The sequence below is a fragment of the Fukomys damarensis genome, unplaced genomic scaffold, assembly GCF_012274545.1.
Source record: "Fukomys damarensis isolate Sample0158 unplaced genomic scaffold, DMR_v1.0_HiC HiC_scaffold_25, whole genome shotgun sequence".
In the NCBI taxonomy this organism is placed as follows: domain Eukaryota; kingdom Metazoa; phylum Chordata; class Mammalia; order Rodentia; family Bathyergidae; genus Fukomys; species Fukomys damarensis.
This window is the reverse complement of record NW_022900937.1, coordinates 19920861-19947828: the sequence shown is the minus strand read 5'-3', so window position 1 is coordinate 19947828 and position 26968 is coordinate 19920861. Positions and strand designations below refer to the sequence as shown.

At 41.4% G+C, this 26968-nt stretch overlaps 2 protein-coding genes across 2 annotated transcripts in view; both read right to left on the bottom strand.

Annotated features, from left to right (window-relative positions):
• Positions 1-2217: 2217 nt before the first annotated feature.
• Positions 2218-3345, bottom strand: LOC104864778 (D-glucuronyl C5-epimerase-like; the record flags this gene model as incomplete). The annotated part of the gene is made up of 1 exon (XM_033756061.1): positions 2218-3345. A coding segment is annotated over one exon (1047 nt), but the record flags the coding sequence as incomplete, so codon positions are not given.
• Positions 3346-3407: 62 nt separating this feature from the next.
• Positions 3408-26968, bottom strand: part of Glce (glucuronic acid epimerase) — a 48858-nt gene continuing 25297 nt past the window's right edge. The window contains exons 2-4 of the mRNA XM_033756106.1: positions 16871-17469; positions 13596-13841; positions 3408-6034 (exon numbers count right to left, since the gene is read on the bottom strand). Coding sequence (XP_033611997.1) covers positions 5010-6034; positions 13596-13841; positions 16871-17456 — 1857 coding nt within the window. The 5' untranslated portion in view covers positions 17457-17469 and the 3' untranslated portion in view covers positions 3408-5009. The remainder of the gene's footprint in view (positions 6035-13595; positions 13842-16870; positions 17470-26968) is intronic.

Here is a 26968-nt window from a genome sequence, read left to right as displayed (position 1 = left end):
CAGGTTCTCCTGCTTGCTGGGCTCAAATAAGCCCAAATAATTAGAGAAGCAGCAGGCAGACTCGCTGGGGCCTGGGAGCTACACCCAACAAGCCCGCAGGTGACTCTGAGGTGTCCTGCATCTTGACAAGCCCTGCTCTGTACTGATAATGTAGCTATGGGTTCAACTCATCCCCTCCGAAAATCGTGGGCTCAAAAGACAAACCGAGTTGCTGTTGCGATGTGGAAGGCAGTGTGAAACCAACAGCAATGCCGTTTCTGGTCGAGTCTTTCCCTGTTCGGTGGAAAAGGACAGCCACACTGTTAAGGCACTGGACAAACCGAGTTGCTGTTGCGATGTGGAAGGCAGTGTGAAGCCAACAGCAACGCCGTTTCTGGTCGAGTCTTTCCCTGTTCGGTGGAAAAGGACAGCCACACTGTTAAGGCACTGGAACCTGTCCCAGGAGCAGGACCACGCTGTCCCTACTGATTCCCCTCATATGAAGACCAGCGCACAAACACAGAGCACAAGTCTGCACCGTTCTAAGCAGTGACACATGTGACGTATAAAAGGCTCCAGGATTGGAGAGTTTAACATCGATACTGAAAATAAAAGTCAGGGAGTCCTCATTTTTCTTGTTCAGACAATAAAATGTGGACATTCAAATGCTGAGACATCTGCTGTGTAAGAACTACGAAGCTCAAAGGCTAGGCGAAACCTACTAACCCACAGCTGCTTGTGTTACAGGCAGAATTAAGAGTCATCACATAAACTCGGAGTTAGGCTTACTTTTCTATGGCCAGCTTAACATTTATTGTCTTCAGTGTAGGGCTGTCTCTTCTTCATCCTGCCCCTCTGGATACTATAAATATGTCTAACATATATACCACATACATCTGTATGCAGGTATTTTCTAGTTTCTGAGTAGTGCTTGGTAGGCTGATTCAATTAAGATGTAGTGTGTGGCAGGTAACCCGCCTGGTCCTTACAGGTACATCTGAGGTCACACTGTGTTGTGTTTCGGTCCCTTGAAAATGTGGGGTTCTCCTATTTCCAAACTGTACCTGACAGGATCAGTTCAAGGGCCTATTAGACTCTAAAACAAAGACCAGAGCAAATCTGGCCCTCGCTGGCCTCAACTTAATGCCTGAGTCCCGATAGCAGACACTGCCATGGGTAAGGCCTATGAAACCTAGGTACGTGAGGTTCAGTAGGACCCATAACCTCAACAAAGATCTGATTATAAATGGGCAGCAAACTAAGTAGCATCTTTTATTTAATAGCTGGAAAAAATTAAAATTGAATTTCAAAGAAGAACAACAGAACCAACAATTTGAAAAGTGATAGCCAAGAATAAGCTAGGCAGGAAAAACCTATGACTCACGTATGTGATATTTAATCCAGTATTGTTCCTTAAAGGGGGAAAAGTCCTGTAAAGATGGGCTTAAAATTACTCCTTCCCCAAATCAGGACGGTAATAAACATTCCACATAACGTCCTCAAAAACATCCCCCCTAAGATGGATAAAACTCTTAACACATAGTCTGAAATTAAATACAAAATCCTCAATAGTGAAATCATCACTTTGGGCACTGATGAAGCGACAAATTGATTATCAAACTTTCACTGATTATAGATCAAGTTTCACAAAACATTAACATTTTTGTAATTTCTTGTGCAGTCAACAAGTTTCATTTTAAGTTGTGCTTACGTTTATAGAATGGTGAAGCCTGAACACTGTGTTTTAATTTACACGTTTCAAAAAAACAAAAACAAAAAAGCCCACAATTCAAAATATTCTCTGTATATAACAAATTGAACCAATGCTCACTCGCTCTACAGGAAAGAAATACTTGTTTTCATAGTTGTACAGTCTTCTATCCAGGCTACAAGTACGTATTTACTGTATTACAGCACATCATTGTTTTAAAGTCTGCTTTCAATATAAATATAAATAGTCACATTTTAAAAGCGCTCCATACTAAGTTTTCAGGTAAGCGCCAGCCAGGGAGAGCTACTTACCTTTCGCCTCTCCATCTGATCTCAGTGACTGGACAGCAGGTGGGACCCACAAGGGGAAGAGAAGGTGAAGACTAGCGCCTGGTTCAGCCCAGACTAAACTCTGTTCTAAACACACCTGTGCCCCTGAACACCCAGCCACAGAACACAAGCATTTCAGGAGAGTGTCTGTAAGGGTCACTTATCACTTCGCTATCACCACCAAGCCCAGTACACAACCTTTTAAAATGTGCCTGTGCTCCGTTGAGATGGAGCCCACGGTTCACTCCAAGGAGCTGAACGTGGTTTTGGTTGTGAGCTCTAGTTGTGCTTTGCCCTGCTGCCTTTAAGGTAGCTCTTCCACCTCTTGACAAATTCTTTGAAGATGGGGGACTCGTCGATGGTACTGAGCAGCTGCAGCTGGTTGATGTGGGTGGTGTGGTAGTCCCAGCGGGCCAGGTTGGGCGCGATACCCAGCATGAAGTGTCGGAGGTCGTAGATGGTTCCTGAGCCAGTATCGTACAAAGGCAGCATGGCTTTGAGGGACTCCATGCCACGCTCGTACAAGGACCTCGCTTCTTTGCCAAGCTTTTCCCCTGCGGTTTCCTTTAAGTCATACAGCCCAATTAAGGAATACATAAAGCCATTTAAAACGAAGGAGCTGGGAGTGGTTGGGTATTCTTCATACCAATCGTGTTTATTCATAAACACAGCTTTGACTCCATGTTGCTCAGACAGGAGCTTGTAAGGGGCTGTTGCCCGTAGAGCTGAACTGAGGAACGTGTGGTCTTTTGTTAAGAGATAGGCCCTGACCAGTGCAGATATGGCTTGCCCTTGGGCCATGGCAGAGTACCACCCCGGCCCTAAAGACTTAAAGCCTTCCCCTAACTTGCGGGTCACCATAATGGGCCAGCCCCCTCTGTCATCCTGGTTCCTCACCAGCCAGTCACTAGCAGCGAAGAATGCAGCCATGTGGGCTGTGGTAGAGATGGTGATGTTGTCGAGGAATCCCTTCCCCTTTGCAATCAACCTCACCACCTTTTTGGGCATTATTTTGGTTGGCTTGACAGCTTTTGTGTTGGAAAGACCCACTCCTTTCCTGAGGTCAGTGACCAGGTCCCTGGTCACTGTGCTCCATGAAGTTCTGGGCCCGATGCCATAGTACACGTCTCTCTCTTTAAAAGCAATGAGCTGTGCGTTTGAGACATAATGTACAGTGAAGAGCTGATTCTTTTCCGTGGTCTCTAGAACCACAGACACACTCCCATTTGTCAAGAACTTGAGGTCAAAGGAAATAATAAAATCTTTTGTGTTTCCCAGTTGCAAGGACACACCTTCGCTGGCTTCTGTGGAGGGGAATGCATCAACAAACGGTTGTTAGAATCAAAGCACTTTTGCATTAAACATAATTGCAATTTACGCGAAACCTAATAACCCACAGCTGCTTGTGTTACAGGCAGAATTAAGAGTCATCACATAAACTGGGAGTTAGGCTTACTTTTCTATGGCCAGCTTAACATTTATTGTCTTCAGTGTAGGGCTGTCTCTTCTTCATCCTGCCCCTCTGGATACTATAAATATGTCTAACATATATACCACATACATCTGTATGCAGGTATTTTCTAGTTTCTGAGTAGTGCTTGGTAGGCTGATTCAATTAAGATGTAGTGTGTGGCAGGTAACCCGCCTGGTCCTTACAGGTACATCTGAGGTCACACTGTGTTGTGTTTCGGTCCCTTGAAAATGTGGGGTTCTCCTATTTCCAAACTGTACCTGACAGGATCAGTTCAAGGGCCTATTAGACTCTAAAACAAAGACCAGAGCAAATCTGGCCCTCGCTGGCCTCAACTTAATGCCTGAGTCCCGATAGCAGACACTGCCATGGGTAAGGCCTATGAAACCTAGGTACGTGAGGTTCAGTAGGACCCATAACCTCAACAAAGATCTGATTATAAATGGGCAGCAAACTAAGTAGCATCTTTTATTTAATAGCTGGAAAAAATTAAAATTGAATTTCAAAGAAGAACAACAGAACCAACAATTTGAAAAGTGATAGCCAAGAATAAGCTAGGCAGGAAAAACCTATGACTCACGTATGTGATATTTAATCCAGTATTGTTCCTTAAAGGGGGAAAAGTCCTGTAAAGATGGGCTTAAAATTACTCCTTCCTTCCCCAAATCAGGACGGTAATAAACATTCCACATAACGTCCTCAAAAACATCCCCCCTAAGATGGATAAAACTCTTAACACATAGTCTGAAATTAAATACAAAATCCTCAATAGTGAAATCATCACTTTGGGCACTGATGAAGCGACAAATTGATTATCAAACTTTCACTGATTATAGATCAAGTTTCACAAAACATTAACATTTTTGTAATTTCTTGTGCAGTCAACAAGTTTCATTTTAAGTTGTGCTTACGTTTATAGAATGGTGAAGCCTGAACACTGTGTTTTAATTTACACGTTTCAAAAAAACAAAAACAAAAAAGCCCACAATTCAAAATATTCTCTGTATATAACAAATTGAACCAATGCTCACTCGCTCTACAGGAAAGAAATACTTGTTTTCATAGTTGTACAGTCTTCTATCCAGGCTACAAGTACGTATTTACTGTATTACAGCACATCATTGTTTTAAAGTCTGCTTTCAATATAAATATAAATAGTCACATTTTAAAAGCGCTCCATACTAAGTTTTCAGGTAAGCGCCAGCCAGGGAGAGCTACTTACCTTTCGCCTCTCCATCTGATCTCAGTGACTGGACAGCAGGTGGGACCCACAAGGGGAAGAGAAGGTGAAGACTAGCGCCTGGTTCAGCCCAGACTAAACTCTGTTCTAAACACACCTGTGCCCCTGAACACCCAGCCACAGAACACAAGCATTTCAGGAGAGTGTCTGTAAGGGTCACTTATCACTTCGCTATCACCACCAAGCCCAGTACACAACCTTTTAAAATGTGCCTGTGCTCCGTTGAGATGGAGCCCACGGTTCGCTCCAAGGAGCTGAACGTGGTTTTGGTTGTGAGCTCTAGTTGTGCTTTGCCCTGCTGCCTTTAAGGTAGCTCTTCCACCTCTTGACAAATTCTTTGAAGATGGGGGACTCGTCGATGGTACTGAGCAGCTGCAGCTGGTTGATGTGGGTGGTGTGGTAGTCCCAGCGGGCCAGGTTGGGCGCGATACCCAGCATGAAGTGTCGGAGGTCGTAGATGGTTCCTGAGCCAGTATCGTACAAAGGCAGCATGGCTTTGAGGGACTCCATGCCACGCTCGTACAAGGACCTCGCTTCTTTGCCAAGCTTTTCCCCTGCGGTTTCCTTTAAGTCATACAGCCCAATTAAGGAATACATAAAGCCATTTAAAACGAAGGAGCTGGGAGTGGTTGGGTATTCTTCATACCAATCGTGTTTATTCATAAACACAGCTTTGACTCCATGTTGCTCAGACAGGAGCTTGTAAGGGGCTGTTGCCCGTAGAGCTGAACTGAGGAACGTGTGGTCTTTTGTTAAGAGATAGGCCCTGACCAGTGCAGATATGGCTTGCCCTTGGGCCATGGCAGAGTACCACCCCGGCCCTAAAGACTTAAAGCCTTCCCCTAACTTGCGGGTCACCATAATGGGCCAGCCCCCTCTGTCATCCTGGTTCCTCACCAGCCAGTCACTAGCAGCGAAGAATGCAGCCATGTGGGCTGTGGTAGAGATGGTGATGTTGTCGAGGAATCCCTTCCCCTTTGCAATCAACCTCACCACCTTTTTGGGCATTATTTTGGTTGGCTTGACAGCTTTTGTGTTGGAAAGACCCACTCCTTTCCTGAGGTCAGTGACCAGGTCCCTGGTCACTGTGCTCCATGAAGTTCTGGGCCCGATGCCATAGTACACGTCTCTCTCTTTAAAAGCAATGAGCTGTGCGTTTGAGACATAATGTACAGTGAAGAGCTGATTCTTTTCCGTGGTCTCTAGAACCACAGACACACTCCCATTTGTCAAGAACTTGAGGTCAAAGGAAATAATAAAATCTTTTGTGTTTCCCAGTTGCAAGGACACACCTTCGCTGGCTTCTGTGGAGGGGAATGCATCAACAAACGGTTGTTAGAATCAAAGCACTTTTGCATTAAACATAATTGCAATTTGTCTTCGACAACACTGACTATACAAAATCATAACACTGGCAAATTATATACTTTCTCTAACTGCTTACTTTGTATATCAAATTATTTTTATTTTTAATAAATTATTCATAAACAAATGATAGAAATGGTGAGTTCATGAGAGTTTCTGAGCATGACTGAAAATTCTTGCCACCGCCTCAAGAACATCACGATGCACGGAATAAAGCTCTTCTGCCCTGCTGGTTTACACTAAAGGATTCAGAGCAAATAACTCGGGTATCAACCATCAAACGTTTTTTTCTAGATCTAACGCCAGCTGATCAATAATCAATGACTATTTGATCATATCCATTCTGCAAAAAGAAGAGAAAAAAAGCCAAAAGCTGGCTCAGCACGTATTGTAAACGAGAGGCTAGAAGTTTTAGAATGAAAAGCTACATATGGATTCTCACTTTATAATCTAATTAATATTTAATATGTGCTCGTAACATGTTCCAAGTGCTCTACACACACTAACTCCACCAAATGATCTTCACCACCAGGGTCACTGGTGCCACTGCCACCCTGAGGACGAGGACGAAGACACACAGAAGTGCCCTGCCCAAGGTACAAGGAGTTGAACCAGGCTGCTGTGTCTGGCCCCACAATACATGTTCTTAATCTGACGCTGAAAACAAGGGTGTTCTTGCTATTCTCTGGAATTATGAAAGAATTGCTGGGGCTCATGTACATGATGAGAAGTAAGGAGGGAAGAGGGAGCACAGGCTATGGGTGCAAAGCTTTAGACTTGGTTTCCTACTCTATTACTAGTTCTGAGAATGGAACATACTCTTCTTTTGAGTCTCAGTTCCTTCACATATGAGAGATGATATTTCTCTGTAGGGCAATTGTGAGAATTTAGAAAAAGACAATTGCTTGAAACACAGTAATTAACGACAGTGATTATTATCACTAATAATCTCATGCTAATAAAATAGCAAAGACCGTTTTACCTGACAAGTTATTAGACAGGACATTTTCCTTGCACAGCTACATAGTATAATGATGGCTAACTCTCAGAAGCCTGATTTTCTGAAGCTTACTCATCTACAGCTACTGAGAAAAGAAATGGAACATACTAAAACCAGACAGGTGGGCAGGGGACCGCGCCTGCCGAGTTCAAACCCTGGTACCAAAAAAACCCCAAACAAAACAACAGCGAAAAACCAAACTGCAGCAAGAACAATAACAGAATATATAACATAAACCTGAAATAGTAAAGAGAAGTATGAATATCAATCTTTATACAGCTTAAAATTTCAAAAACATAGATGAGCTCATTTGAGCCATAAAATCCGAGGCTGATAAAGTTCAAATTATTCTAAGCACTTTACATATCAGATATGCAAGTGTTGCAAGGTTAAATGGTTTTCCAAGGCCAAAGCTGATGAGTGGTACAGCAGGGTCTAAAATCCAAGTTTCCTGAATCTAAAGCCTATGGGAAAGACAAATGATACTGGGAGTGGCACCCTTAACATCAATCAATGAAAAAGTGATTTCTTAGGCCCTGCTGTTAAAAATCAGACCTCGGGTTTGGACAGACTTTGGGCAAGTCTTCAGCGCGTCACCAGGACCGTGTGACACTGTGCACACAGCACACAGAGCGCCAGTGCCCTGGCTGACCATTTAACTCTTACAACACTGGATCCCTGTGGCCCAAGGCTCTAATTAGAATCTCTTCACTTGAAAGAGTTATGAAAGCTGCCTCAAGAATGTGAATATTCTGATGCACTCAATAATGCTTCGAGAGACATTTTTTTCTTTTTCTGTGGTACCAGAATCGAACTCAGGATCTTGCACTCACATGGCAGTGGTCGGCACCACTGAGCTAAATCCCTGGCCCCTGCTTTGGTGACTTTTAAAAAATCAACTTCAGAAGTAAACTTTTAATTCAGTACCAATTCACTTTATCTGGTAAAATGTTAGAATGTATTCTCTCTTAACTGGCATTTTCCTGCTTCTACAGTGAAATGGAGTCTGAAGCTCAATACAGAGTCCCTGAAACGCTACGGGACTCTGCAGTGACTTATGAATCACACCAGATGAAGTTCTATGCAGCACAGCACACTGCCTTGAGTCTTCATTATTAAGGTAATGCCTCATCCATCAGAGAGCATCAATAAGGACGACATCTATTCTGGCCAAACTGGTTAACGATGACCCATCTTAAAAAGTCCAAATGAGATGATGTTGGAGAAGAACCCATTTCCTCCCAGAGTTCTGTCCTAATTCTCACTTTATTTATAAAAATTTAATGAAACGGCATAGGTCAATCAATCATATTATTATGCATTCATATATCAGATCAGTCCAAAGAATTTAGCAACAAATGGTGTCCTGGGCAATAACCTTAAAAATAAAACTAAACTAAACAAAAACCACTTAATTTTCCTACAACCTTAACACCAGCAGAGGGGGTTACTGAGTCCTACAGCAGTAATGACAGAAGTTAATTTATTTATTTTTGTTGTTGTTTTTGTTTTTTGACACAGGGTCTCACTATGTAGTTGAGACTGACCTGGAACTCACTGTGTAGCCCACGCTGGTCTCAAACTCAGTGATCCTCCTGCCTCAGCCTCCCCAGTGCTGGGATCACAAGTGTGTGCCACCACGCCCGGCCAGAAGTCAATTTAAATTGAGCAATCAAGAGTTGTAGTCTTCATACCAATGTTTAATTCTTAATTTACAGATGTATGTATGAGTTTCAATGAACTGCCACCATTATTCAGGAGGATACGAGGAGGAGCAAATGGGATGGCTGACAACAGCCTGGAAACACACCCAGCAAGGCTCTGAGCTCTCTGGAAACATGATGCTCACTGGGGACCCCTGCTTCAAATCTACTAATACAGAATTTTCATTTTTCTACTGTTTGAAATTCATGACCCTCAACCCTTCCTGAGCAGTCATTCCTAGGAGTTACTATAATTGTTTATTCTCAGTAAGTGTGGTATATATCTTAGGCAACAAAGGATGATAAAATTTAAAGGCAGTCTTGACACTGGTCTAGTCAATGATGTTTTAATTTGACACTAAAAGCACAGGTAGCAAAAGCAAAAACAAGTAAGTGGAACTAAAGCAAAGTTCAAAGCTCCTGAAGAGAAAAGTAATCAACAGATGAAAGGATAACACACAGAATGGGAGAAAATATTTGTAAATCATTTATGTAACAAGGAGTTAATATCCAGAATATACCCTGTAACTCATACAACTCAATGGGAAAAAAGTCATCTAAGCAACAGGCAAAGGATTTGAACAGACATTTTTTCAGAGAAGACATACAAAAGGCCAAAAGGCATGTGACATTCCTAACCACCAAGGTACTGCAAATCAAAACCACAATGAAATTCCATCTCACATTTATCTGAAAGGACATCATCAAAAGACAAAAGCTAAAGCTGGGCCTGGTGGCACACGCCTGTAATCCCAGCACTCAGGAGGCTGAGGCAGGTGGATTGCCAGCCTGGGCCACATAGTGAGTTCAAGGTCAGTCTCAATTACACAGTGAGACCCTGTCTCAAAAAACAAAAATAAACAAAAAGCTTCTGCACAGCAAGAGAAATCACCAACAGAGTGAAGAGACAACCCACAATATGGGGAATAATTTTTTTACCAGCTGTTTGTCAGAGGTCTACTATCTAGACTGTATAAGGAGCTTAAAAAAAAAAAAAATCAAACCTCCCAAATTAAAAAACCCAATTAAAAAATGGGCATATGAAATGAACACACATTTCTCAGACAAAAGTAGAAACAGCAAATAAACATGTGAAAAAATGTTCCACATCACTGGTCATCCAAGAGATGCAGATGAAAACAGCACTGAGATTCCACCTCACCCCCACAAAAAATGGCTTCTATCAAGAAATCAACCAATAACAAATGCTGGTGGGGTTGTGGGGAGATAGGAACCCTTCTCCATTGTTGGTGGGAGTGCAGAATGGGGCAACCACTGTGGAAATCAGTATGGAGATACCTAAAAAAACTAGGATTAGAGGTCCCATTTGACCCAGCTACTCCCTTGCTGAGTATCTTCCCAAAAGAACACCCATGTTTATAGCAGCAGTCTGTATTAGCTAAAACATGGAAATAGCCTAATTGCCCATCAACTAGTGACTGAATAAAGATGTGCTTTTTTTTTTTGGTACCGGGTATTGAACTCAGGTCCTTGCGCTTAGGAGGCAGGCCACTGAACCGCTGAGCTAAATCCCCAGCCCTAAAGATGCTTTTAAAAATATAAAATGGAGTACTACTCAGCCACAAAGAATGAGAAACTAGAAACATTATAGCTAAATGAATGCACAATGAGGCCATACACTTACGTGAAATAAACAGGACGCACAGGTGTAAATACCAAAGTTTCTCTGGTGTGAGGAACAATGTGCAAATGAGGACAAAAATGTATAATGTAAAATGTAAAAATAATGTAAAATATAAAAATGTAAAGATAATGTAAAACAGAAAAAGGTCCACAGGGGAAGGGGAAAGAAAGAAGGGAAAGGAAAAAATGGAAACAAAGTCTTTGTAAATAGGGAGAAGTAGAGGGGTTGAAGGGAGGGCAGGGGAATGGGGGGAAAAATAAGAACCAAGATAGATTGTGTACAGGTAAAAATTCCCAATGATGAATGTAACTGTACTGTATACCTAAAATGTACCGATAAACTTAATGAATAAATGAATATATAAAAGTGCTTCATTGTATGTAAAATCGTATTTGTTGATATTTCAATAACGCTAAAAAAGCCTTTCAATCCATGTTTTCTCCTGTGACACACACGGTCAGCACCCGCTCACGGAAGTGACAGCCCACCCTGCTGAAGGGAGGCCTGCACTCAGCCTTGAGGGCACAGAGACGTAGTGGGCTGAAGAGAAGCTCACAAGGAGCCTGCGAAAGAACAGTAGTGAGACAGAGAAGGTCTCGGGAAGGAAACAGTGCTCTGGGAGAGGAAAGCTGATGTAATTTAACAGAGTAAGACTAGCATCATGTTTCAATTCATTCAATCTTACAAGCAGGAATCGAAAACATTATTTAACAAAACAGTAAAAATATCCTACAGACTCAAATAATGGTTCTTTAGATGATTTTTGTTTCAGGAAAAGTACCTCAACACAAAGAAATAAAAGAATGAAAGGGCAACAGCATTCAGCCATGGGTCTCCAGAGTCTCACCTCACTAAGCCTATGCTTTCATGCACACGCCCTCCTTTCTTTAGAAACTCAGGGTGGTACCTGAACCCATCTCCAGTGAGTCTATGCTTTCTGAAGGCCTCAGCTCTCACGCTGCTTCAGTAGAGCAGCCTCACTTCTTCCTGCCCTCTTCAGCTTCACTGAGGAAAACCTCTGGGACTCTCCACCCACCCCCCCTCCTGCCTCGTAGCGTGTGACGTGAGCACACTCAGGTGGTCAAACCACACGCCTTCTCCCAGCTCGCACACTTACAACACGCATCCAATCTTGGTTAGACGCGGCCCACTGGCCGCTGCTCTCCAGGCTTCAAATCATCTGAGGAAGTTCTCTCTCCAGCTACTGGCTGCAGTTCAATGAAGGGCTAACATGAGGATCTCACATAGGATGTGGGAGTCTATCTATCTGCTGTATAACCCAGGGCACCGAAGAGTCTCCCATGAAAACCACTGCTCTGAACAGGACAGTGTCCAAAAGCTCTTCTAAGAAGCCTCTCCCGCTTGTGCAGATCAGGATGAGGGCTCCTATTTAATCTAGACCACATATTAACTAATATAAACTAAGTTCTTTGTGTAAATCTGAAACTCAAACTTCTTTGGCTTGGTGTGACAAATTTCTGCTGCAATAACCTCTTAGGTATCACAAGCCAAATATTCTTAAACGTTTTCTTGTAATTTCTCACCAGCCAAGCCTGTTGTTTTACAATAAGCAAAGAGGCCCTATGTACTGGAATATCACAGAATGCTTTGGGGGGAAAAGAAGTGCTAGTCACAGAATAAAAACTAAAGGTCATCTGTTATTTGCACTGCATTAAAAACTCATAAATCCATTACTTAAGGCCATCTAGAATGAGTAGCTTTGTATTGTGGCTTTCAAGGTCTGTAAGTTACACAGTCATCAATAAGGACAAGGAGAGAATACAGAAAAGGTCTTGCAACCTTTTTTCTTTTCTGTTTACCAAGTGTAGGGCTGGAGGAGAGGAGGGGATGAATTCTGATCTTGATAATATTTCTCCCAAAGAGAATTAAGCCTGAGGTGCTAAGATGATTTCACTGTCTTTTTAAGTAATGGACTCATTAATTCTCATGGATATTGATCAGCACAGAAAATACATTACATCCTAATTAATGAGACCATCTTAGTAAAAGGGGAAATGTTGCATAAAGTTAATTTGATTTTATAAATGATTTTATTAATGAAAATGGTGTTATATGAAGTTTGAGGTAATTTAGTACATTAGCAAAATTCAATATGGAAGCAGGTCTATTTGGTAATATTACATTTTCTTGAAAAAATAAAAAGCTTTTGGTGAAAGCTATGCGAAGAAAAGTATAGCTCTCCATAAAAGATTTTTCTACTTCAGTAGAGAATAGTTTAAAAATTAAACTACAGTGGTACCTTGGGACTTGACTATGGTTCTGAGAGGCATGACAAGCACCAAAGAAATGGTTGTGGCTGGAAAGGGTAGTGGGTCAGGAGGCCATTGACAAGGACAGTTCCAGCTTGCACGTGTTGAGTATCAAAAAAAAAAAAAAAAAGTTCTGGGACAACATTTCTGTCAAAACATGTATAGTATCAAATTTGAGTCTATGGCCATACCACCCTGAATGTGCATGATCTCCTCTGATCTCCAAATCTGACAAGTTTCAAATCATCAGAGCACTGAGGTATGACTACACTGTGCTGAAATGCGACAATAAACCGAGCTGGGGGGCAGCTGCAATGGTAGAACACGTGCCTAGTATATGAGTTTGACCCCCAGCACTGCAAAACAAAACAAGACAAACACCATGGACTTACTCTTCTGGGATACTGATCCCTACTCAGTAATGTGGATCACAACATTCAATCTAAAGAGTGACTCTTCACACAGTAAATAAAGACTCCTTTTTTCTCCTTTTCCACAACCTTGGTCTTTTAGCTGCTTCTTCTTCAGGGATTTCACTTGGGTGACACCATTTATTATGAATATAAAATAAATGGTCTGCTAACATGTTTTTTTTTGTTGTTGTTGTTACCAGGAATTGAACTCGGGCCCTTGCACTTGTAAGGCATGCACTGGAACCACTAAGCTAAATCCCCAGCACTGCTAACATGTTTTGTACAACTGTATTAAAATTTTATGGGCTGGGGATTTGGCTCAGTGGTTCTGCCACCTGCCTGGGAAGCACGAGGACCCAAGTTCAATACCTGGTACCTGCCCCCCGCAAAAAATATACTAAAATTTTAAGGGAGTAGCAGTGCCATAAATCAGTATAAAATCAGCAGTCACATACAGTATATTACTTACCTGGGGCAATGAACTGCTTAACATTGGTGAATCTAGACTTGTCAGCCACACTGGCCATAAAGCAGCCCTTGGGCACGGTCCAGTCATTAGTTTTGCTGTTTTTGTCCGTGTCTTCTGCTGTTTCATACACCTCGATATGAGGGGGTTTCTCAGTTAGATTTTTGCTGTAATGACTTAACCCATACTGCGCAATCTGGATCGGGTAGAAATAGCCTTGAGGTCCCCATTGTGTCGATAATGGCACACCTATAAAAACAGAAACAAAACAAATACTCATACTCAGACTTTACAAGCCTCTTCTGAATAAAGTCCTTTAGTGCTAGGTTTTAGGGTTATCAGCAACTTCTGAGCTAGAAATTAGTACCAAATTAAGCAGATGTTGGGTATTCACTCATTCTCATTATTTGTTCATAGCAACGCCATGTTATAAACTATTCATAGATTCTTTATGCACTTCTATTATACATCTTTCATATTCCTGTTTCACAGATTTAAATTTTGTACAGTTCAGAAGCACATATGTCACATTTTATTCTAAATATTAATCCTGAATTTTTCTTTAACATTTGTACTTAACAGTCATCCTAACTACTTATCTGACTCTCCCTCCAATGTCAAGGTATGATCTAATAATTAAGTACAGCATCTGACAGTTAAAATATATGCCTAAGATAAGTTATATCCAGGCAAGCTAAAATATAAAGTTTGAAATTCTTTTTTATATCTTTCTTATCAAAATATAATTCTTAGGTGGATATGATGGCAAATACCTGTAATGCCAGCACTCTGGAGGCTGAGGCAGAAGGACTGCCATAGGTTCAAGGCCAGCGTGGGCCACATAGTGAATTTAAGGCCAGCCTGAACTATGTAGAGAGACCCTGAATCACAAAAAAAAACCCAAAACAAAACAAAAAATCCCTTATAAATAAGGAGCGTTTTTTAAAAAATTGAATAAAGTTTTACATTTGACCATAGACTTTTTTTTGGGGGGGTACTGGGGATTGAACTCGAGTCCTTGCGCTTTTGACCATAGATTCTTAATCCATTAATGGATTATCTCAAGATGAAAAGCAAAAATTTCAGTGCCTGGTATTAGTGTTTTACTAATTTCCTACTTGGGACTTATATCACTACACTGCACAGAGTAGTGGACTATTGAATCATGTTGTCTGCTTTGAGAGATGAACTCTTATTGTAGTTCTACAAAGAATTAACAAGTATCTGACAGGCACAATGGACAATGGGATCTACAAAATTGTAGGTGGTTTACTGCAATTTCAAGGAACTAGGGACAGCCATGGCTCCAGTACAGTGTAAGCCTCTAAGTCTGTCCTCTGATGGCTCATGTGTTGAAATGTGGTCCCCAGCATGGCGGTGTGGGAGGTGAGATTCTCCCCAGAAGGAGTCAGTGCAACTCTCCCAGGACCTGGGTCGGTTCTCTCAAAGGCTTGTTACAAAAGCAAGACCAGCCGGCCCTGTACCTGGCTCTGTCTTGCCCTGTGACTGCTCCCTTTCACAGTAGCTCCTCCAGGCTGCCACCCAGGATGTCCAGCCACGGGGACAGCTCAAGACTCTACCAAACTACTATAGCAATAGTAAACCTCAGTTCATGAACACTTGTTTGCAAGCAATTTGGTTTGCCAACAAAAAGGGTTCAGCAAAATTGTTTCTGTTTGCAAACTCTGCATCGGGTGACACAAATACCAACGTGGTCATCTTCCCCAAAATTGTAAGACAAATTAAATTTGTAAAGTGAGGTATCACTGCCCCAAGTCCTTGCGCAGGAAATATCATTAAAAGCAGGATAAGCATATACCTAACTATAAAAACCTTCAAGGAATCTACAGAAAGGGTAATAATGATCTTGAGGAAGTGCGATACAGCACAGGTGAATTTGTTCCCTTCCTTCTTCTAAACAATTGGTAAATGTTTAAAAACTTATATAAATAATAAAAACAAAGGGGAGACTCTGCATCAGAATGTACAGACTTCAATTTTCCAATGCTTAAACACGACTAACTTCAGACACAGATCATACGCATTGGACCTGGGGGAAGTCTGAAAATATGCACATCCCCAGGAAGGTGCACTTTATTCCAAAGGGAAAATATTTAATAAATAGAAAGCTTATTTTGACAGATTTTATAAAAAATATTAAATCAATCTTAGTAGCAAAATGAAAATTGAAACTTAAATCACTTTATAGCAAAGTAAGGAAAATGAAATAATTACCCTGGTTTAAATGATGTATTTTAAAGGCAAATTTAATTTTTTTTTCCTGGTTAATCCTATGTTTGAAAAGCAAATTCTGAAGTATACTAATATAGCCACAAGAAGCTCCAAATGCCTCAGGTTTTCAAAGACAGTGAAAGACAGTACGGATCGACATCAGGAGGCTAGTACAAGTTCAGAAAAAAACAGTGCCTACATATTGCCTTGTCCTGAGGACTAGAAGTCCTGTCCCAGAGATGATACCTGTCTATCAGGTAACAAGAGCACTGGGATGTTAATCATCCAGTGTGGTCTCTCTACCTTTTCCACTGCCTCTTGAAGGGTAATGTATTAGCTCTTTGTCACTGTGATATAATGCCTGAGGAGATTAACTTAAATGAAGAAAGACCTACTTCGGCTCATGGTTTCAAAGGTTTCAGTCCGTGGCAGGCTGTCTGGCTCCACTTCTGTGGAGACAGAAGGGTGCGGCGAAGCCAAGCTGCTTACCTCATGGCAGCCAGGAAGCAGAGAGGAGAATGAGAAGGGGCCAGGGACAAAATATGCCCTTCAAGGGCACACCCCCATGACCCACTTCCGCCAGCCAGGCCTTGCCTCCTGAAGCCCACTACATGATGAGGCTGGAGGCCTCATGGTCTCCTCACCGCAAAAAGGCCCAACCTCTGGATGCTATCGCATTGGGGACCAAGCCTTAAGCACAAGAGCTGTAGGGAGACGTTTCTGATCCCAACCGCCGCAGCCAACTTTACATTTACAAGCAAGACCTGCTGACATGCTGTGCCTTGCCCTCAGTAATGAGAACTACAGATTCTGAGGCAGGGTAATGGAATCATCGTATTTATGCAAGCGCAGTGTTACTGCGGCTCTTAAGTCACACCACCCATAAAGCTGTGCTAGGCTCAGACCTACCTATTCCCTCTTGGTGAGGCAGAGCCCTGAAAGGTCTCTTGGCACTACCTGTGTGCCTGTTATGTAATCAGTGACAGCTTCTTAGTCCTCGACACAAGAAGGCTAGAAACATGCGAGTAGAGCAGACAGATACTAACCTTCAACCCCACTTATGCACTTGACTCTGTCTCGGACTTCCACGTTGTAGCCTTCAAAGGACATGAACACACCATCGGGGTGATAAGGGGCTCTCTGTGCATAGACTTTGGAATAGCTGTGAGAGAATTCAAACCGCTCGTAGCCGTCATACTGAACCACCTTTCCATAAACGTCAAAGTATTTCTCTACCCATGTGAATGGAAGAAAGACTTCATTCCCCTCTCGTCTCCCTTTAATTGTGTGTTCATCATTTATGAGACAGTCAATTTCCTCGTATTTGAGCCCTAACACCTTGCTTCCCCTATTGCTATTGAAACCCCCGACGACAGGGGGCGCTTTCTGCTGCTCCTGGGGAAAGGCCTCCTCCAACTGCTGTCTGGCCCCATGGTTTACGTAGTGGTTGCTCTCCGATGCTGCTGCTCTTTTATCTAATCCATCCACTCTGAAGCCACTATTCAAATGTCGTGGAAACTGGATCGCTCTATCACTGGAACACTTATTCCACAAAAGTACTGTGACCAAAGTGAAGAGTGCACAGATGACAATCAAAGTCTTGTAGTTGACCCGGGCTGCCAAGCAACGCATATTCAGACCATACCTATGGAGGCAAGAAGAAAAATTCATACAAAGATGTATTATTGACACTGCATAAGGCTTTTTTCATTTTTATTCAATAACCATATTAATATTAGCTCAGTTTTATTAAATGCTTGTAATTTGATCAGATTTAAAAGCACTGCGGCTCTTAACCTTTCAGCATGAACAAAGAAAAGATGTGTTCGCATAATCCTCTGAAGCAGAGACGTCCACATTTTCTTAGTCTGTACTCTCTCGGTACACCAGTACTTTTCATAATGCCCCTGTAAGCCAAAAGAAGTGCCTCACTGTTTCCTTTTCAAGTAGTTAAGACCAAGGAACTTGAGGGTTTATGTCCCAACGCCTGAATAGCTGCCTGGGAAAAGCCACAGAGAATTTTCGAGGAAAAAATGGACTCTCATGCTGCCAAACCCAAGTGACATTTAGTGGTCACACTATGGGTCCTCAGCAGCACAACACCGGTGATGAACTGTTGCTGAACCTTTCTTCGCCTGGTTTCTGGGGAACCATGTTCTCACACCACACACAGGCTGCTCCCTTTCTGGAGCCTTTCTTCCATCTCCCTGCTCCCGAAACACTGCTGTACTCCTTAGGGCACCATCCTTCGGGTCTGTATCATTCACTTCTGAGCAGTCTTGTTAAATAGTTTATACTCCAACCAGTCCTTCTTCTATCCTCAGGCCAGACCTTTTCCGGAATTGCAGACACATATGTATCTCCAAGTTACTGACATCTTCACTGGGGCCAAACATACTTGAAAAACACCTACAAGTTCCCTCCTACTCTTTTCCCTCAACCCATTCCTCCCTTCCTACTGCTCAAGCAAAACACCTTTACTCCTCTCTTGCTCAGCCCACACGATCAGTCAGGAAACCTTGTCTGCTCTACCTCAGCTGAGACCTGCAGTCTGAGCCCTCTCCACTGTGACCACCATGTTGGAGCCAGTCATTCGCCTGGGACCTTGCTGTGACGGTCCCACTGGGCTCTCTGCCTCTACTCTTGCCCTACTATTCCACCTCCAAGTCTAATCTCAACACGGCAATCAGAATAATACTTTTAATATAAGTTACAGATGTCACTTCAGTCCTGTTGAGAGAATCTGCTGGCCTTGCTGGCCACAGGGTGTGTCAGTCAGCTGTGATCACAATGTGGGGGTTACCGGGAAACATGAGAAATTACGTTAGTTACCCGGGCAACGTATGGCTGATTTCAACCAGTTGCTATTGGTCACAGTCACTCTATAATTTACTGTTTGGAATGAATCCACAGCTACTTATTGTATGCAATCCCTTCTTATTCTTTCTACAATAAACAATTTTGGGGTGGGGATTTAGCTCAGCGGTTCTGCCGCCTGCCTTGCAACCCCAAGGACCGAGTTCGATTCCCTGGTACCAAAACAAAACAAAACAGGATTAAAATAAACAATTTTGACAGTAATGAGATAAAAACACAAACCTCAAATGATAAAATTTTGGGGGGCACGGTCTTGATTATGTAGTTCAGGCTGGCCTTGTACTCACTATGCAGCCCAGGCTGGCCTCAAACTCTTGGTGATTCGCCTGGCTCCGCCTCTGTAAAACTAGGATTATAGGCATGCGCCACCAAGTCCAGCTTCAAATGAAAATATTTATGAAAGGTTATGTGCTGAATTTCTCCCTCCTTCTGGGCCTTATGCATCTTAGGCAAGTGCTCTATCACTGAGCTACACTCCTCAGCCTCTTTTTATTTTTTGTTTGTTTTTTGAGACAGGGTCTCACTATGTAGTTGAGACTGACCTGGAACTCACTATGTATTCCAGGTGGTCTCGAACTCACAGTGATCCTCCTGCCTCAGACTCCTGAGTGCAGGGATTACAGGTGTGTGCCACCACACCTGGTCTCTCTCTCTCTTTTTTTTTTGGTACTGGGGATCGAACTTGGGTCCCTGCGCTTGCAAGGCAGATGGCGGAACCAGTGAGCTAAATCCCCAGCCCCTGGCCTCTTTTTATCTTTTATTTTGAGACAAAGTCTAAATTGTCCAGGCTGGCCTTGAACCTGCCATCCTCCTGTCTTAGGCTTCTGAGCAGCTTATATTACAGGTGTGGCCCATTTTGCTTGGCAAAATACCCAATTTCTGTTCCTTAAGAAAGTTTCTGGTGAAGTGCAATTCACTCACTTCTTTTAATTCCAAGGGAGGGTCAACTCTGAGCCATTGGATGTTTGAAAACAACTTTATTCTGCACTCACCCTTAAGTAGCACAGCAGGACACAGATTCTTTGGTTGGATATTTTTTCCCCAAAGTGTGTATATTTTTTCTCAAGCTTTACTGTCTTAAAGCCTTAAGGGTTTCATCTCAGTCTGGCATGGTATGTGCATGACTTTTGAATCTTGTTTATCCTAAAGATCTGCAGTTTTGAGAGGCTGTGTCATGGTATGACGTTGGATTTTCTCATTCCTGCACATGGTGTGCTCTTTCAAGCTGAGAGCTGTGTCCTCCTACTCGTTTAATGGGTGTGGCATTATCTTGTATCCCTGAGTTCTTTTTTAAAAATAAAGTTCTCTCCGAGCATCTGTTTTCTTTCCCAGTGGTGATGTTATTTTTCTGGGCATTTGGTCTCCTGTTCCTGCCATTAGCCCTTCACATGCCTGGTGATCTTTGGGCTGCTCACTCATCTCCAAAGCAGTGTGACTCACCAGGCAACTCGGATCTCCTATTTCCTGGCTGGTGTGCACTCAGGGGGGATGACAGGGAGAGAGCGTGCTGTGTGTAGGCTGGCACAGGCTGACGGCAGTGCTCCAGGAGTGGGTGGGGAGGCAGTGGGTCTAAATGCCAGAAAGAAGATGGCTTTTTCTCTTTTGTTCTGGGAACAGAACAGGCACTTTAGAAGTCTTAGCTTTTTTCAATTTTTCTAAAGAAAACCTGCCTGCTGTTTTATCTGGGATTCAGGCCAGCTACCTGTAGTTCAAGTTCAAGGATGAAAGAAACAGGTATGGTGATGTGAGAGAGGGTACAGTTGGGCCTTCTGGCTCCCAAATAAAGGTCTGGAAATCTGTCTAACTGCCATCCTTTGGTGGTCCTCCTATTTATTATTGCTGCTTTCTTCATTTCTCATTTCTATACATTTCATTTCACTGGGCATCAGGAGGGAAAGGAAGCAATTTGGGTTCAGTCCATCTTGAAAACCATATATAGTCCAGGCATGGTGATGCATAGTTGTAATCCTAGCACTCAGGAGGCTGAGGCAGGGGAATCACTGTGAGTATGAGGCTAGGCTGGACTACCTAGTGAGTTCAAAGTCACTCTGAACATAGGAAAACCTTGTTTCAAAAAAAAGAGAAAAAAAATCATATATAGAGACCAATACTGGTTGGGTATCTAAATCACTTAGTTTTCTTCAGATTTTGGGATATCTGCACATGTACAAATGAGGTATTTTGGGAATGGGACCTAATCTAACTACAAAATTTATGTTTCATATATAGCTATATCACAAAGCTTAAAGTAATTGTACACAATATTTTTATTTTCTTTTTCTTTTTTTTTTGAGACAGGGTCTCACTAGGTAGTTGAGACTGACCTGGAATTCACTATGTAGCCCAAGCTGGTCTTGAACTCATAGGGATCCTCCTGCCTCAGCCTCCCAAGTGCTGGGATTACAGGCATGAGCCACCATGCCCAGCTGTGCACAATATTTTTAATGCTTCTGTGCATGACACAGTTTCACGGTGTCAAGTTTCCATTTGTGGCATCATGTTAATGTTAAAAAAAACTCACATTTTCGGGCATTTAGGATTTTTGACTTTTGGATTAGCAATATTCAATCTACAATATATTTTATCATTTGCATTATTACTATGAGAAAAATGTGTTAAATGCTAAAAAACCAGAATGTGGTATAAAATATAGGTCATATATTTACCAAATGATTTCCTTATAGAGGCAAGTTGGTATTTCAAAATTATATTTTAAAAAATCCTTTACCAAAAATACTGATGTATTAACATTTGAATAATCAGTAAGCTATGCCTAACATTTTGACTGATTAAAATAGAAATATACAGGATTGGTATTTTGTGGGGGTACTGGGGATCAAACTCAGGACTTCACACTTGTGAGGCAGGTGGCAGAACTACTGAGCTAAATCCCTGGCTAAAACAGAAATATAAATGTTCTAGTTCCACCCTTGAGAAGTACAATTTCTCCACTACTTGAGAGTAACTGTTTATCAGGCTACTTTTATAAGGAGGCACATGATGGGAAAGTGAAGAAAATTCAAATTAAAAAACTTTTAAAAAGGCATGCTAGTGAGCCCAGCCTGGGAAACAGTGAAACCTTGCCTCAAAATAAATAAATAAATAAACAAACAAACAAACAAATAAATAAAAAAAATAAAATAAAATGAAAAGAAGCCTGGATATATAGCTCAGTGTGAAGGCCCTGGTCCCTGGTTCAATACCCAGTACCAACACAACCCATCCACCAAAACTTTCCATAGCCCTTATGTCAAGACCAGTATTTGATATCTTTCCTTATAAAGGCAATCAGGGCTTCTAAGAGAAATGGATGCTGCCAGGTGTAGGGTTGGGAAAGCTTTCCCACTAGACAACAAAGAAGCTTTCAAATACCAATGTAGTCACAATCTAGGGGTCAACAAAGCTGTGGGGATAGAATAAAATTGGAAAGTACTGAAAATTGTTGTCTCACTGACAGGTATACTGGAGGTTCACTATATTTGTTTATGTATTTTTTATGTTTAAGGATTTCCATAATTTAAATATATGGTATCAAGCAAAGAAACATGGGAATCGGTCCGAACAGTCCCCTTTCCTACTGTCAAAACTGTGAGGATTATATATGATGCTGACTAAAACACAACGAATTGATAATAACCCACACGACCACAATGATATTTTAAAAAAGGAGAAAACCAGACAAAAGGTAATCTTCTGAGCTGGTAAAAATTGACAAAATGTATTTATTTGTCCTGGCTCTGCAGGAACAACTACATTTCAGAACAAACCAACACCTCCAGTCAATAAACTACTCTATTTTATAGGAGGCTACCTAACAATACAGAAGAAGAAAAACATCAAAAATCAGAATAACGCAATACTTCATGAAATTACTGATTCAGGCAAGTGTTATTCGGGTGTATGTTTGCTATGACTTAGGGAGTCATAATGTGTAAAGTAACACCACACGTTTTCTAGAAAGTAGAGGAGACTCTGTGTGCAGGGATCAGTACATTACCCCAAATCAATATTCAACCCCAAAGCTGTTTAATATGGTTCTGCCAGGATTTAAGATTTATCTTCTCGTTAATAGGAAATACAGGCAACAGAGGAGTAAGTCAAACGAGGAAGCAGCAGAAACATCTAGAAGGTAAGACTATCCTGTTTGTCAGCTGGGCTTTTTTCTCAATTAAATTAGCAATATGGAAAAGAGTAAGCTTTTTTTTTTTTAATTAAAATTTTTTAATTTACATTTCCCCTTTACTCATTTTCCCAAATTACACTAACACTACAGCATGGGAGGTGTTAACATCAGAGCACACCTTGCAAAGTCATTTGCAGGTTAATTTGGTCAGTGGAAAAATACAGACCAACAACAAAAAAGTAAGACCTCAGCTCTCCCACAAGCACTGCTCTCTTCTATCTCTTTCCCCCTTCTCTTACTGTTAGCTGTCTCTATACAGAGATCATCAAGACTGAGTATGCAGGGTGGATTTCCAGTGTTCTGTGAAGCCTCAGCAGGGAAGCGTTTTGTAATTCCAGCTACTGGGTAAACAATGCTGAAGTAACAAAGAGTGTTAAGGGTGAAGATGGGTTACATTCCACCCTGGTCAGTGGTGTGTGCCCCACTCTCTCGGAAGGCCTAGACCAGCGGTGACGAACCTATGGCACATGTTCCACAGCAGGCTGGTTGCTATCACTGAAGGCTCTGAAAGGCTCTAAAGTTACTTCTAGGAGAAGTAACTGAGCTTTGCACAAGAAACCTGGCAACTGTGTTGGAAAAAAGAAACTCAGTTGGCTCAAGTCTCCTTGTGCATGGAAAGATTCACTTCTTCACACAGATGGCAATGAAACAGACCAGCACAGCAACCTTTCATTCAACCTCCCAGAACAGAGCTAGAACAACAGAGCTTTGGGTTTTGCTTCATAAAAACACAGTTAACTATAGTGTATGAACCACTGTATTCTTTAGGGTCAGTTTATTACAACTTATCATACCAGAAAGAAAAACATCTTAAGGCCATTTGTCATGCATACTAAACAAAACCTTGTCTGTGGCTCCCAAGCCACCTGCAAGGGTGGACCATGGATGTCCAATCTCCACATTCACCAGAGAAGACTAATCATTTCTGTGAGGGGCTTAAGCCAGCCCCTCCTGTTTCTTTCACAGAAGACTAAATCTATAGCAAACAGTTGCTTGGCAAACAAATCACTGGAAATCTCAAAAGGAACAATAGCACTTTGTACACAAGTAAAGCCAGGGGGTCACTGGCTAGTCCTAGCATTTCTTCTGTGTAGTAAAGGAGGGCGCCAGCCCTCTACTCTACTTCAACTATCCGGATGGACACAAGGCAACTGGCTTGGGGCCTGAATTACATGTGGATAAAGCAGAAAAGAGGAAGGGAGATGCCTTTTTCCACATGAAGGTATTTTGATTTAACTGCCTTAATGGATTAAGATGCCTGCTGGGCACTGGGCTTCCATGTTAAGCAGAAAACCATACATCTGTAGATTCTGGGGCTTGAGAAAAATTTTACAGATTCTTGGCTAAGCAGCTAGAAAGAATCTTTGATTTTTCTACTTCTCACCTCCAGTCCCTCTGGGCTGATTTTACCTTTGTAAAATGTTCATCAATTCTGATCTTCATGAGTATAGATAGTTAGATAAAGGAAAATCACTGTTCTCCCTCTTTTTTTAACCAGCAGTGGAAGCAAATACAGATTAAACCCTTTGTAGCTTACCTAGAAAACACCAGGAGGAAAGGCACCCTGGGAAGTACGTCACAGTAATTATTTATATAAGAAAACAATTGCATTTAGTCTTTTCTAGGTACTTTTGCCACAATGTTACAAATCCATAAAAACAAAAAGAATTAGCCAGATTCTCTGTCTTCACTGCCTAGGTGTGACCAGCAGTTCTACCCTAATACGCCAATTCAGTATCACTGGGGACCAGACAAGATTGACTTGGAAGAGAAAAACAGGGAGGAAGTGGTAGATCTCAGTATTTTTTCCACCTTCTCTGAGAAGTCAGGAAATCTTTCCAAGTGAGCCATTCTTCCTCCTGGCTTTTACTAATAGGCAGGAAGCAAAGTGTATTATACACTAGAAAATCTAGCTAGACCGTATCAGTCACGAGGAACTTAAGATATAGGCTCTTTTAATTAGGAGGGATGAAATACAGCTCCCTATCTCCTCCTGAAATGTAAGGCTGAATGGACAGAGAACCAGGACTCTCAACTACTGATCCTTGAAGGACAGGACCATCATACATCAGGTTTTCTGGAGCTGAAATTCTAAAAATCAGTAACTGGAAGATAAAGAAAAAAGGCCAAGTGAAGGAGAGAGGAATTACAGAGATAAATCACTGGCAAAAGTTCTTTAGTATCTGGCAAAACCAGAGCCCTTAGTATGGATGTAGGATGTTCCTGTTCACCTGTGACTGAAGAAACCAGGTCTGACCATTTAAAACCCTCACCCTCTCACAAGAATCTAAGGTAGTAACTAAAGGACTGAGACTGTAGGACTCCTCAAACAAGCACCGCACAGGGTTCTAGAGCCTGGAATCTTTTTATGAAGGGGATTAAAAAAAACCTGAAGCAAAGAAAAAAGTTTTAAAAAGTACTCCCAAATTCCCACACTGCTAGGTTAAAACTTTTAAAATAAAGATTGGAGGAGAAAAGCAACAAGCAGTTGATCCACTCTTCATATGGGATTTTGTGTTTCCTAGCTCTGCAGTTATTGATGTGCTCTGCTGACAGTGGTCTCACAAACTGGAACTGAACAAAATGCTGAACAATGCTGATTAAAAAGTCTGAGAAAATACAGTGAGAGTTAGTCACACCTCTACCGATTCACTCAGTTTATCAAGTTTGGCAGTAATGATTAACTGATACATGTTTTAATCCTGTCAGATTCTTCAATCAGCTCATGTTAAACTGTACTAAACACATTTTATAATGTGTATCATTTTATTATATGAAAAGAAAAAAGCTATTTTTATTTTGGAAAAATAAACTGCATTAAGCAGTATTTTTATGCCTGTCATCCACTCATTCTCAATGACTTATTCATACATGCTTGCATTTCCCTAAGAACTTAGCTAATGATGCCTATAATATGACTGGACTCAGATTTACATTATAGTTCAAGAAGAGACAACTGGCCATATAAAATACGTATAACATTTTCTCTTCTAGAGGTCCTGCATGGTCATAGGAGTTTGTCCCTTCAAAATAAACATAACTTTGTATTGATCCTGAAATAGCTTTGCACCAATGAAATATATATATATGTTAAAGTGTCCACACTAATTGACATTTTAATTTGGAGTGACTTCACACAAGTTAAAAAGATGAGCAGTTAAGTTCACTGCTCAAAATCTTTGATTTTTGTTAAGTGTATTAAATACTTTTTCCCATTAAATAGTAACTGCAGTGCCAAAGCTACCTGGTAGTATTCCAGTAGGATTCTACAGTGGGGGGCTAGAAACATGGCAAAGTCAGCAATGTACTTTATTTTACAGGATTTGTTAGTTACCTCAACGTATTAATTTTAACATATACAAGCTAAACCTGTACCTCTCCTTGGTTCTTTTTCTCACTCTTCTGTGTTCTTTAACAAAGTGATATAAAACCTTGGAATATCTCAAGGACTTAAAAGCTCTCAGATGCTGAGAGTGACCAAAGATAACTTTTATATATAGGACACAGAAATAAAATTTCACAAACAATATTGCTTACATCCTCCACAAAACGTATTTGCACAAACATTCCACAGCTGATGACCAGAGGCCTAGGAGAATATCGATTGGGAATCTTTACCAATGAAAGGTGCAATTTCAAAAACAGAAATGTGAAAAACTACTTTATACATCATTCTTTCACTCTGTTTCCAATCCTCCCCTATAATACTTGATGGCCACTAAAAGTCAAGCTGATCTTGGGTACAATAAAGCCAAAAGTTTGCTTCACTTAAGCTTTGGTCAAAAGAAAAAAAAAATAACTTCAAAGTGGAGATTTTCAGTATGTTCTTTGGTCAAGCAGTATAAAGCTCTCTGAAAAAGTCTCCTTTATCTGGTTATAGAATGAAAAAGGAATCCAAATAGAGGATATTCTAGTTTAGGAACGAGAAATGTCATCAGAATTTTGCAGGGGGCAGGGGGACCACATAATGGAAGCACAGGGAGACTTTAGCCCAAGGTCAAGATGGTGTTAGGACATCAGCAACAGAAGAATTTACCATTCAGAAAGAAGTTAGTGCATCAGCTTCTAAAAGGACTAAGTTAAC